Source organism: Oncorhynchus keta, chromosome 2 (assembly GCF_023373465.1).
Source record: "Oncorhynchus keta strain PuntledgeMale-10-30-2019 chromosome 2, Oket_V2, whole genome shotgun sequence".
Lineage (NCBI taxonomy): Eukaryota > Metazoa > Chordata > Actinopteri > Salmoniformes > Salmonidae > Oncorhynchus > Oncorhynchus keta.
In genome coordinates, this window is record NC_068422.1 from 68,615,490 (window position 1) to 68,628,163 (window position 12,674).

At 44.1% G+C, this 12,674-nt stretch overlaps 1 protein-coding gene across 10 annotated transcripts in view; it reads right to left on the reverse strand.

Annotated features, from left to right (window-relative positions):
- Positions 1 to 12,674, reverse strand: part of LOC118362387 (F-actin-monooxygenase mical2b-like) — a 47,230-nt gene that overhangs the window by 12,371 nt on the left and 22,185 nt on the right. For all 10 annotated transcript variants that reach the window (XR_008082269.1, XR_008082283.1, XR_008082312.1 and 7 more), the window contains exons 3-12: positions 10,449 to 10,656; positions 9,832 to 9,948; positions 7,838 to 7,939; positions 5,621 to 5,776; positions 5,362 to 5,462; positions 4,544 to 4,801; positions 4,320 to 4,435; positions 4,061 to 4,187; positions 3,788 to 3,884; positions 472 to 619 (exon numbers count right to left, since the gene is read on the reverse strand). Coding sequence is in view for 6 of the 10 variants with exons in the window: in XM_052481424.1 (XP_052337384.1) it covers positions 472 to 619; positions 3,788 to 3,884; positions 4,061 to 4,187; positions 4,320 to 4,435; positions 4,544 to 4,801; positions 5,362 to 5,462; positions 5,621 to 5,776; positions 7,838 to 7,939; positions 9,832 to 9,948; positions 10,449 to 10,656 (1,430 nt within the window). In the remaining 4 variants the exon portion in view is untranslated. The remainder of the gene's footprint in view (positions 1 to 471; positions 620 to 3,787; positions 3,885 to 4,060; positions 4,188 to 4,319; positions 4,436 to 4,543; positions 4,802 to 5,361; positions 5,463 to 5,620; positions 5,777 to 7,837; positions 7,940 to 9,831; positions 9,949 to 10,448; positions 10,657 to 12,674) is intronic.

Genomic DNA, 12,674 nt, shown 5'->3' on the forward strand with positions numbered 1-12,674 from the left:
CACCAGGAAAAAGGCTCTTCGATGAAGGTCAAATTTCATTCGCACCCACCACTTACATTTACTCTCACACAAAGACGGGCTGTGAGGGAGGGACAGGGTCTTGTGTGTAGACAGTACACCAGGACATACATTGACATACTTAGATGCCTGGTATACTTTACATTAGACACTCACAGAAGGAGACAATATTACAACGTGGGTGTAAGATGTTGTGCTATTACTGGTGTCTTGATGTAAATGTTAGCCTAATGAGGAAATTCCCCATTACACAATAGAGACATTTTATAAGGAGCCAGTCTATCGACTTACAATGACGAAGTGCTACATGCCAGGGTGTGACAAGAAGAAGTCTCACACATGGTTTATGAGGAGAAAAGTGTGAGTGCTGAGCTCATTTACAGTTACTGTAAAGTACATGAGGCCAGTCTTACTGTGGTAGTTTACAGGCTAGTTGTGTGTTGCAGTACGTACATGAGGTGGGATCTGAACCGGTGGATGAGGGCACAGAGAGCCAGGCCGCTCTGCCACGAGGTGGTCAGGTCTGTCACGTTCACGTTCCTGTAGCCCTCAGTCTGTTTCTGACACCACGTCAGCAGCCTGCCCGGCCTGATCTCCGACTCTACACACACACAGACAGGAACAAGGTGTCCAGTAGGGAGAAAATGGCATGAAAGAGGGAGGCACTACCTAAGCTGGTCCAATAAGAACAACATAGATGTTTGTTTTCCATTGCCCTATTTTCCATTTGTGTGAATGTCCTCGTCTATCAGTGTATCTGTGTTTTGTCACTTGTCATGTGTTGTGTTTTTGTGGACACCAGGAAGAGTAGCTGATGCTTCTGCGAAAGCTAATGGGGATCCAAATAAATAAAATACTAAGCACAACCCAGCTAACAGCCACCCACCCACTCACCTGGCAACACAACCACAGAGCTAACAGGAAGTGAGATCATAGATGTGGGACAGTGACAACAGGTGAAGTTAATGAGAGGTAAGACTGATAAGAGGTAAGTTAGAATAGGGGCTGAAGTATGCATATGACTCTGTCAGGACATGTTGAACCTGTCTGTCATTGTGTAATAGGACCAATGGTTGTGTAACATGATGTTTAGCGCATTGTGTAGAGGCCAGGGTGTGCTTAAAGAGATATAGTATACATGGAGACAAAAATGATGGAGACAAAATGGAGACAAAAATCCCATCAGTTTATAATGAGGTCAGTTCTCCTTGAATAACTGCTATAAACTTTCCAGTATTAATGTTTAACATGAGCCATGTGGCCAAAAATATCTTGAAACGTAACCAGCTAGACTTTGTTAGGTCTGGTATCTGAGAACCTCCTGAAGATATCATTGATACGTTTAACTACTAGTGTACCAACCAAGTCATGTTTTTCCTTTTCACAATACACAGAACCACAGCTTCGGCCTCCAAAAAAATTATCAATGTAGGGGGGTGGGGGTTGTACCCTATATGACCCTGTCCACAGTCAAGTGGCTCACACTTCACCAAAACTCTGCTCTCACCATGGATCATTGAAAAACAAACCTCAGAAGGTAACTTATTTCCTAAGCAGAGATTCATGCTGTCCACAGTCTGACACTCCTGTTAGTGAGAGAAAAGGTCTGCCTCACCTTAAAGACTGTTGTGGGCCTCTGTCTCAGAACACTCCCAGAGCACAGGGAACGGTTAGACAACGCAATAGAACTAGAATGGAATGGCTTAACTTTGGGAAAATCGCCACTGAATGGATGAGTGCTGCAGATATTTTAGCCACTGAAACCGAAGGAACTCATCCGTCATCCTTTTCAAATGAGTTACTTGAACCAGTTGAATAGACATCACAGCATGTTCTGTAGGTTGGAGTCATGCACTGGATCAGAGGTACAGTTGAAGTCGGAAGTTTACATACACTTAGGTTGGAGTCATTAAAACTCGTTTTTCAACCACTCCACATATTTCTTGTTAACAAATTATAGTTTTGGCAAGTCGGTTAGGACATCTACTTTGTGCATCACACAAGTAATTTTTCCAACAATTGTTTACAAAATTCAAAAGGCACTCGCACATCTGAGCAATCTAATTGAACAAGATGAAGGAAAAAGGAAACCGCACACTGCTCTTGATAGTATCACCGATATTTAATAAGCTTATGTATCGGCCTAACGGCCTTCATCAGAGCTTTAACAATTGTTTACAGAGAGATTATTTCACTTAGAATTCACTGTATCACAATTCCAGTGGGTCAGAAGTTTATATACACTAAGTTGACTGTGTCTTTAAACAGCTTGGAAAATTTCAGAAAATTATGTCATGGTTTAAGCTTCTGATAGGCCAATTGACATAATTTGAGTCAATTGGAGGTGTACCTGTGGATGTATTTCAAGGCCTACCTTCAAACTCAGTGCCTCTTTGCTTGACATCATGGGAAAATCAAAAGAAATCAGCCAAGACCTCAGAAAATAAATTGTAGACCTCCACAAGTCTGGTTCATCCTTGGGAGCAATTTCCAAATGCCTGAAGGTACCACGTTCATCTGTACAAACAATAGTACGCAAGTATAAACACCATGGGACCACGCAGCCGTCAAACCACTCAGGAAGGGTTCTGTCTCCAAGAGATGAACGTACTTTGGTGCGAAAAGTGCAAATCAATCCCAGAACAGCAGCAAAGGACCTTGTGAAGATGCTGGAGGAAACAGGTACAAAAGTTTCTATACCCACAGTAAAATTAGTTCTATATCGACATAACCTGAAAGGCCGCTCAGCAAGGAAGAAGCCACTGCTCCAAAACCTCCATAAAAAAAGACAGACTACGGTTTGCAACTGCACATGGGGACAAAGATCGTACTTTTTGGAGAAATGTCCTCTGGTCTGATGAAGATGAAACAAAAGTAGAACTGTTTGGCCATAATGACCATCATTATGTTTGGAGGAAAAAGGGGGAGGCTTGCAAGCTGAAGAACACCATCCCAACCGTGAAGCACGGGGGTGGCAGCATCATGTTGTGGGTGTACTTTGCTGCAGGAGGGACTGGTGCACCTCACAAAATAGATGACATCATGAGGATGGAAAATTATGTGTATATATTGAAGCAACATATCAAGACATCAGTCAGGAAGTTAAAGCTTGGTCGCAAATTGGTCTTCCAAATGGACAATGAGCCCAAGCATACTTCCAAAGTTGTGGAAAAATGGCTTAAGGACAACAAAGTCAAGGTATTGGAGTGGCCATCACAAAGCCCTGACCTCAATGCCATATAAAATTTGTGGGCAGAACTGAAAAAGCGTGTGCGAGCAAGGATCCTACAAACCTGACTCAGTTACACCAGCTCTGTCAGGAGGAATGGGCCAAAATTCACCCAACTTATTGTGGGAAGCTTGTGGAAGGCTACCCAAAATGTTTGACCCAAGTTAAACACTTTAAAGGCAATGCTACAAAATACGAATTGGGTGTATGTAAACTTCTGACCCACTGGGAATGTTATGAAAGAAATAAAAACTGAAATAAATCACTCTCTCTACTATTATTCTGACATTTCACATTCTTAAAATTAGGTGGTGATCCTAAGTGACCTAAGACAGGGAATTTGTACTCGGATTAAATCTCAAGAATTGTGAAAAACTGAATTTAAATGTATTTGGCTAAGGTATTTGGCTAAGGTACTTGGCTATGTATTTGGCTAAGGTAAACTTCCGACTTCAACTGTAAGTCCATACTAGACACACTGTACTAAATCCTCCCAACTCCAGTCTCTCTGGCCTCTCCTGTATCGTGTGTGTGGCTCACCTCGTCTGGCCAGGTTCACAGGGCGACGTATTGTACCATTACGCTCCAGAGAGCACGACTTCACTGGCAGCTCGCCATTGATGTACAGGTGACGCACCTGGAAGAAATAACAAAGAGACACAGCTGAGATTTCGGCAGAAGAAGAGATAAGAGATAAGAAGACAAGCACAGTCCATCCTTCTTGTGTTAATGTTAAGGGTGAATCTGTTATTGGTGACAGGAAAAAGTGAATACTGCAGTAAACAATGTGATCCTTGAGAATGTCTTTCGTACCTGGTTTTGCCTGACACAGGTGGAGATGAGGTTGGGATACCGAGTCCCAGGGTCAATGGTGTACTGCTCAAAGTTTTTGGCAATGTTTTCAGTGGTTGTCTGCGGCAGAATTCTGTAAAGACTCTCCCTGGAGAAATGCATATATTTAGTGTGTGTGTGTGTGTGTGTGTGTGTGTGTGTGTGTGTGTGTGTGTGTGTGTGTGTGTGTGTGTGTGTGTGTGTGTGTGTGTGTGTGTGTGTGTGTGTGCTGACCACTGACCTCTCAGCTAGCACCTCCAGAGGGGTCATGCCCTCAGCCCACCTTTTCACCATCCAGGCTGAGTCAAAAGCAGCCAGGAAGCCTCTCGCACACCCTGTACCCATGGGCCAGAACGGCTGCACACACAGACACATAACAGTACATTATGCTGAACATGCACATGTAGTTTTTATCATCCAACCATTTTAAAGCATGATTAAACACTGTTGTCACAGCCTCCTCACCTCTAACAAGCTGTCCCCAACCAGTGCCACCAGTAGCTGGCGTCCGAAGCATTCTCTGACTAGCGCTGCGTTCTCTGAAGCATACATGCTGGTGAAGTCAAACATGGCCACGTCCGGCTGGCCACAGGCATTTATGGCAAAGTCCAGCGTGGGAAGCTGGTAGTTGGTGCCAAAGTCAGCAGCTTCGCGGGCGTAACCCAGCAGAGCTTCCTGGTTCACATTCGTACTGCTCAGCAGCATCTCTGTGTCTATGTAGTCCTACGAGACAAAGTCAGGGGAATTGTGTTTATGAGAGACCATGACCAAAAGGTCAAAGAGGTAAAATGAGATGCAACATACCCCAGGTGTAACAACAGTTATTCACCTTGTATATTAGAGGAACATTAAAGATGGATGCTCTTTAAATTGTACTGGGACGCCAGTCTCAAAGTCCCACATTGTCTTTATGAATGAATTCATGGGATGACTCATGCAGAACCCTGGCAATTGAAGTAAGAGTGAGCGCTGAGAGGGAGTCATAAACCAGTGAAATATGTGCTCCTTCAGGGATGTTTATAACACTTAGCTTTCATGGATGTCATTGTGGTGCCCGCCCGGCTCATAGGCTGTTCAGCTGGCAGACCACCAAGGATGAGATTCCTCCGACCCGGCATCCTCCTCTATTAACTCCTCACCTCTCCTTCTCTCTCCGCCTCTCTCTCTGTCTTTCTCTTCCTCTCTCTCACACACATCTGAATACAACACCCTCAGACAGCAAGAAAAATCGTCCCGCGTCTGAATCTAGTTGATGATCCCTGATCTAAACAATGTTTGCTCACATGAATGATGACCCCCTTGTCCAGTAGGCTCTGCTTCTTTGCTGTCATGACAAAGTAGTGTGTGTTGTCCTTGTAGTACACAATGTTCTCCAGGTCAATACCTGCAACAAATGACAGACACAGACAGGAAGGTTAAAACACCCCATGATAATGACAGGGTTGAAGATTGCTGTTGTTCGACAATGTGTGGATTTAAGTGCATTCTGAGGGAAGTCTGCTCCTCTGGCTGACTATTGGCTGTGGGGGATCTCAGGCACACCTGTCTCCTCTTTGAGGTCCAGGAAGAACTTCTGGTTAAAGATGAAGGCCACACCGCTGATCTCCTCCACCTTGGCCTCGGCCGTGGTGTTCCCGTTGACAAAGTTGGCCGTGATGGCGATAGCCAGCTTACCACGGAACTCCTTCCTCTTGAACCCTGAGAGTGAGAGAAAGAGGGGGAGAGAGAAAGAGGGAAAGGGAGAGAGAGAGTGAGAGAGAGCGAGAAAGAGAGACAGGGATGGGATGTTACTATTCTCTGGCCAGGCCTGCAGAGGCATACTAATCCAGAGGAAATCTAGCACTGAGCTGTAATCACAGGCCAGTTATTTTAGGATCAGAGATCTTGTTACCGAGGTGATACTGTTTATACCAGGGGAGCGAAAGCCTCGGCGGGAGAGTTGGGTCAGTACTAAAATGTTCTGAACTAATAAATGTGTTTTCCAGGTTGAATAACTTTATCAACTTCAGGTGGAGTAGAGTGCAGCCACTCCTTACATGAACTGGATTACTGTAAGAGAAGGTGCAGTCTCGTTTTTTTCACGTGAGATTTTACAATATATATTATTATTGGCTGCGATTGCATACACTTCTGCTATTTAGGATATCAACCACAATAGAACAGAATCAGTTCCTCTTCAGATAGAAACATTGGGGAATTGCTTCTTGCATTAAAGAGTTTATTGCCATCCTCTCACTGATGCTGAAACATTTTTTTGTTAATGGAGACATTTTAGAGGCTCATTTAACATGAACTTTCTGTGCCCATTCCAAGGCAAAACATAACTGCAGACAAGCCTTAAAATAGACTGAAGCATGGGCTCAGACTTTTATTGCCTGACTGCTATTCACTTGGGTTCCTGTTGCTGCTATTCTCACAGTTATGGTTTCATAAAAAGCTGCCTGACTTTTTAAATTACATGCAAAACCTTGCCTTTGTGAAAGAGAATATGGTGATATCATTTTTAAACGTCTCTTTGTGGTGTCAAAGCTCCACCAAAGCTCCTTAAAGCCTGGAAAAGCCAACCAACCACAGCCAATACCCGAGATACTGTATATCTCCCACAGGTCACATGTTAGTATGCTTATAACTGTCCTGGGGAAGAGGAGGGTTCTGCACCAAAGCCCTTCAGTGAAAGAAGATACATCCTCATTACCTGTGACTCAGGAAAGAAAGGAGGATGAATGTTCTAATGTGTTCGGCCTCTCTTCCTCCTACAAAATAATGTGCTTCTGAGAGATGCTTTTCTAGGAGGAGGTAGCATTTTAATATGAGCCAGAAATGTTCCATTACGGTCACTGCTATTTCACTGGGACATTTCCCCTCCTCACCTCACTCTTTCCAATGCAGCTGTGTTCCTCTCAGACGATTAGCTGGGTACTGAACAGATTGTGGTATATTTAACCCTCCTCTCAGACAGGGCTTGCATGGCAGTTCAAAAGTAGAAGGACTTCTAAAAAGAAAGTTTTCCCTAGGCTTTTCGTCATCCGACGATGACCTAAACGCCTCTTTGTTTGGAGACAGAAAATGCCCTTTTTAGGAATAAGCATCTGATGTGGATTGGTGAGGGGATGACAGGCATCTGTGAGGGAGAGTCCAACATGCATGCATCAACTGTTGAACAGCATCCAGATGACGACACACACAGAGCCCAAGATCTTTTTTATTAAGGTACAGAGAGATGGTGATTTCATGTGTAACCTTGCCCTTTGAAGGAGAGATTAATGACATCACAAAGGGTGTCGTTTTACAGAGTTACATTTTATGGCTTCCTAATTTTCGTGGATAAGACTATGCCTTTTTAAATTGATGCTTTTTGTAGCCAAAAGCCGCAGCCAACAACAATTGTATGTTTCTTAGTTACAGTTGTTAGGCTGTTATCCAGACAAAATAATGATATGAGAAATGTGTCCTGGACATTATTTGAAACAAGCCACTGTCAACAAAGCTACATAAACATACTTTTCAATCTAGAAATTGTGTTTTAAGGCGCTTCAGATAAAATCCAACTGCATTTTTAACTTGGAGCTAAATTTAGCTTAGGAGCAAGTAGTTTTTAGTAAACATATTGAGCATCTCAGAGAGAGCCATTCCACGGATGTAATCACATGATATCATATACAGTACCATATCACCATATCCTGTGTCTGGGGTCAGATCATTAATGGTATGTAGATATACTCTGCATGGATACAACCCGTCACCCTCCAGAGTTCTCACCTTCCAGGGTATTTCTCCTCCCATCAGCCCCCACCACCACGTCAAAGTCAATATTAGCCACAGGGTGATCGGCAGGCCTGATCTCAGCTCTCCAGCCAGGCCCTGAAACACAGACAGAGGAGAGGAGGGAGAGCGGGAAGGGAGGAGAGGAGGCAGAGAAGGTCAGTACAGTTCACAGGGACACACACCTCAAACAAACACACTTATCAGTATACAAGCGGGTAGAGTTCAACCCAGATAGAGAGAATGAGAGGACGTGGGCTAGAGAAACAGACAAAACATTTACTTGGTTGCTCTTTCGGCCTGTTATTTCTGGGGAACAATATTTATGATGCCTATCAACACCAGTGGGGAAAAGGGTTTGCTAATCCTGACAGCTCTCAACCAAGAGGGTGACACAGAGGCCACACACATTGTGTCATTTAGCTCAGCAGACTATACCGTGCTGTAATTATATAAGATGTTGATTAATGTCAGTCTCACTTGTACTGTGTAATTGACACCAGAGCGCTAGCTAGCTACAGTATATAATTCAATATGGTACAGCGTTTTAGCACGTAGTGGATCAAATGTGGTGAATAATGTCAGCCACAGAAACAGTGTGAGACCCCAGCAGCGTTGGGTTGGCTGTCGATCCGCTGTGTAATATCACCATGTCAAAAATGCATTCCATCATGTCAAGGACACCGAGCACCATGTGACAGCAAAAGTAGCGGGACCATTCTGTATCCAAATTTAGTAAAGACTCTTGTTTATATCCGTTGGTTGACGTCGCTGTCGAGGAGGCCACATGGGATAACTAATGACCTCTAGTCCAGGAGTCCAATCAACAAAGCTCTGTAGGAGAGAGGGGGGTCAAGTGTAGAGGTATTTCAGATAGCCAGCCTTTCAGCTCGGCCTCACATCACCACACACCATTCACATCTTGAAGCAGCTAGTACTGTTAAAAGAACTTGGTCGAGGGGGCACGGTTGTAATTACACTGGCTAATCAGCTCTTAATTCACTTCCACAGACGTAATTTGGCTCTGCTGCTCCTTAAACAAAGCCACTAGGTCTGCTCTGCTCACTGATATTACTGTGTGCTCTGCTCAGCAGCAGCCATAAAATAACATTAGCATCTGGGGAGGTTGCTAACCATTAGCAGCTGAATAGGAATGGTGAAGGAATGATTATGACTTTTAAACATTTGATTTCCATGGCAATGCAAATATCAAATAAAGGGTGATCAGTGCACTGCTGTAACAGTGCTGCTGTATACTGCTGGTTGCCAAGGAGATTCACTGTTGAATGGGGGAGGCAGAACTAGTCTAACAGGTACTAGTTATGGACTGCAGTAACTCCCTGTAGCTCAAGGTACAGTGATGTAAAGCAGCAGAATGCTATGGTGTGGGAGAGAATATACTGTATTGGGATCCTCTGGGCAGCCACGTACAGATGTAGGATCTTAATTTGATCAACCTGTTTCAGGAGAACTTTCCTGCAATGCATGAAATGTTAAACTTGTATCAACTTGTAGAGGTTTTTCAAAAGGATTCTAAAGTTTGTAATTTCCACTTCGAAATTTCAGACTGAATTTTCCCTTAAGAAAAATGTATCAACCTCTAAAGAAATGTTCATTAATTATAATCCACATAATAATTCCCATTTCCTGTTGCTGCAGGATTAGTTTCCTGCTGTAGCAAACTGGATCAAATTAAAATCCTACATCTGTAAAAGTCTTACTGACTGTTGCAAAGCACATGTTAAGGTGCACTGTTGATGTTCTCCAAATGCATTGCATAAAGCCCTTCAACCCCAACTAGCCTGTCTGATATTGAAAGTCTGGTCCCAAATGCTGTAACCTATCCCTTGCCTGAACCCTGAACTACATCCAAAAGACCTGGAAGGGTGAGCAGAAAGGAGCAGGGATGATGGGTACGAGGCCAATGTTGATGGATTTCAATGGACATATAGCTACTGCAAGTGACGGCTTGTAAGTGGACTGTCACTCACCGTCATTCTCCTGGTTCTCTGGAGGTTCCAGCAGCTTGACAAACTCCACATTGATGTGGAACTCCACAGCTGCGAGCAGGGCGATCTTCAGCAGCATGAGCTGGAGCTGACGAATACCTGGCAAACAAAGACAAGAATCAGGGGGTCTAAGAACCATGCAAGAAACTCAGCTGGATTTTCTGGCTTATCTAATACAGTACCTAGTACATGCACACTGCACAGGCATCCATGCATTTACACATTATACACACACTTGACAGCTGTAGAAATATTTGCTTTTAACAGCAGCAGTTGGCAGCTCTATTTTGTATCTCTGTAGCTAAGAGCAGGTGGAAGGTTCACCTTCCATGGCTCACAACCTTGACATTATGCAACGGAAGGTATTGGCAGTATCAAGGCTACCAGACAAGAAATAGCTTTGGAGGGGAATAGGATACAATAGCATAATCATAAGCTAAGAACATGAATCCAACAATATCGATAAGAAAAATATTACGTTGCAAAAGTAAGTACATGTTGGGCTATGGGAATTGGCTATTATTACTAACAACTGTTATGGCTGTAAGGACGGAAAGGTTTCCTGGTGAGATGTTTACTCCACATGTAAAGGTGCTTACTGATGTGATCTATGGCTCCAGCACAGAATTTGCCATAGAACTTCTTAGCCCCGAGGCCCTTGAGGTCGTGGATGGTGTAGGGCCACAGGTGCAGCACGTTGTTCCTGGAGAAGGTGTCCCTCTTCTCAATCACCACCACCTTGGCCCCCAGCAGAGCCAGCTCGATGGCCGTCCGCAAGCCACATGGGCCTCCCCCGATGATAAGGCACTGCAGGGACAAGAATGACAGAGGGACACCATTATCATTATGAGTGCAAATAATTAGGACTCAAAATTGTATTTCAGTCACATTTCTGTTACACAAAATGCAATACATGTCACGATGTCGGTTCCTCGCCTTGTTCGGGCAGCGCTCGGCGCTCGGTGTCCCCGGTCTTCTAGCCATCATCGATCCACTTTTCATTTTCCTTTTGTTTTGTCTTGTCTTCCCAGACACCTGGTCTCAATTCCCTCATTACATGTTGTGTATTTAACCCTCTGTTCCCCCCATGTCTTTGTGCGTAATTGTTTATTGTAAGTGCATGTGCATGTGCACGTTTTCTCTGGTGCGCGATGGGTTTTGTGCCCATTTGTTTGTTGTTCTGGTTTCCGGTGGTTTTATAAATAAAACTGCTCCGTTGATTACCCAGTTTACGCACTCCCTTACAATAACCATATGCCTGCCAAAGAGATCATATACTGTATACGTGCCTTATCACCATAATAAATAATACTTACTGAAAATAGAATCATTGTTTAAACATGTAGACATACTCAATAGCAGATGAGATATGAGGGGATGAGTTGATGAGTGTTTACTGTATATTGCCAAGTAAACAGACAGAGTGTCTAGGGTGGATGTTTATGGTGACAGTATGTTGTGTGTTACTCTGACCCAGGGCTGGGAGAGTATGTGTCATTACCTCAACAGTAGATCCTTATTACAGCCTAGTCATATCAAAGACATGATTCATGCATCTGCCTCACTCAAATATGCATGAAGTCAGTTATTTTGGGTTAAAGGATCCTTCTGAGAATGTGTGGTGAGAACATGACTTCATCCAGCCTTCTAGAAAGAATGAGAAGGGACTTTTTTGGGGTGTTAGTTCTTCTGAGGAATCATCTCACTGTCCAACCACTCCTGAGTCAGACAGTAGCCCCTGCTGTGCCCAACGAGTCGGGCTGCTTCCTGTTTCCTTAACCTAATAACCAATCAGAGCCTCTCTCGACCAGGCTCAGCTAACTCAGCCCACTGTGACCTTTTCATTTCAGATACCTTATTTCCTCCCCAGCCCAGTCAACCCACACACCTGACCTCTAAATCGCCAGCAGTGTATTTGAACAGCAGGACTCACTTCCTGTCACTCTGTGTGTCTGCCTGAAGGGCCACAGGAACTCCCATGTGTCACTCCGATCAGTATTGTGACACGGTCGTGTTTCATCCCCAGCCTCGGGGGCCTTATCATGTTTGTATACTGTGGCTCTGTGCTGAATGGGGTATACTCTCTCTCTTTTTCTCTAGCTCTCTATCCTTCTCTCTCTCTCGTTCTCCCACTCGCTCTCCTTCACTTTCTCTCCCCCCTCTATCTCCACCCCTCTCTCTCTCCCGCTCTGTCCCAGGGTGCTGTTTACAGAGCTAAACGTGGCAGCTGCCCAGATCACACCATAAATAGTACCGCTGCTCCCAGCAATAAAAATATGATTGAGTTTTAGTCATTCTGTTTTCTCATACTACGTGTGTGAGTCTGCTGCAGGGTGTCATCAGGAGGCGAAGGAGAACATAACATTAGCAGCCTAGGGGTAAGAGTATGAGGTATTCGATACTCATCAGGTATACAAGTCAAACCCAGGTGTCTGGACAGGCCTGGCCCAGTTCTTTTCATCACGAGGAGTGATTAAAGTGAATGGGCTCTTTAACCATTGTCAGAAGAATCAGACAGTCACTGAGACGTGCCAGGTGTGTTAAGCATCACCGCCACAGAGGAAAAAGAAAAAAACATGTGGAACAATGCCTTATTCACAAACACAGAACAACATTAGCTCAGTTTATTCAGATGTGCCTAACCACACAATCCCACAATGTGGGGAATTATCAAACCTGATATGAGCTAGATAATCACTATCAAAGCACTACTTTTGTTTTAGTCTGTCTCTATGGTGCTATGAGAGATGAGCGGATTGTTTTCCCTGTTTCTATGCAATGCTGTGTTATCGCAGATGGGAGGGCTTCCTGAGGGCCCACTGCAG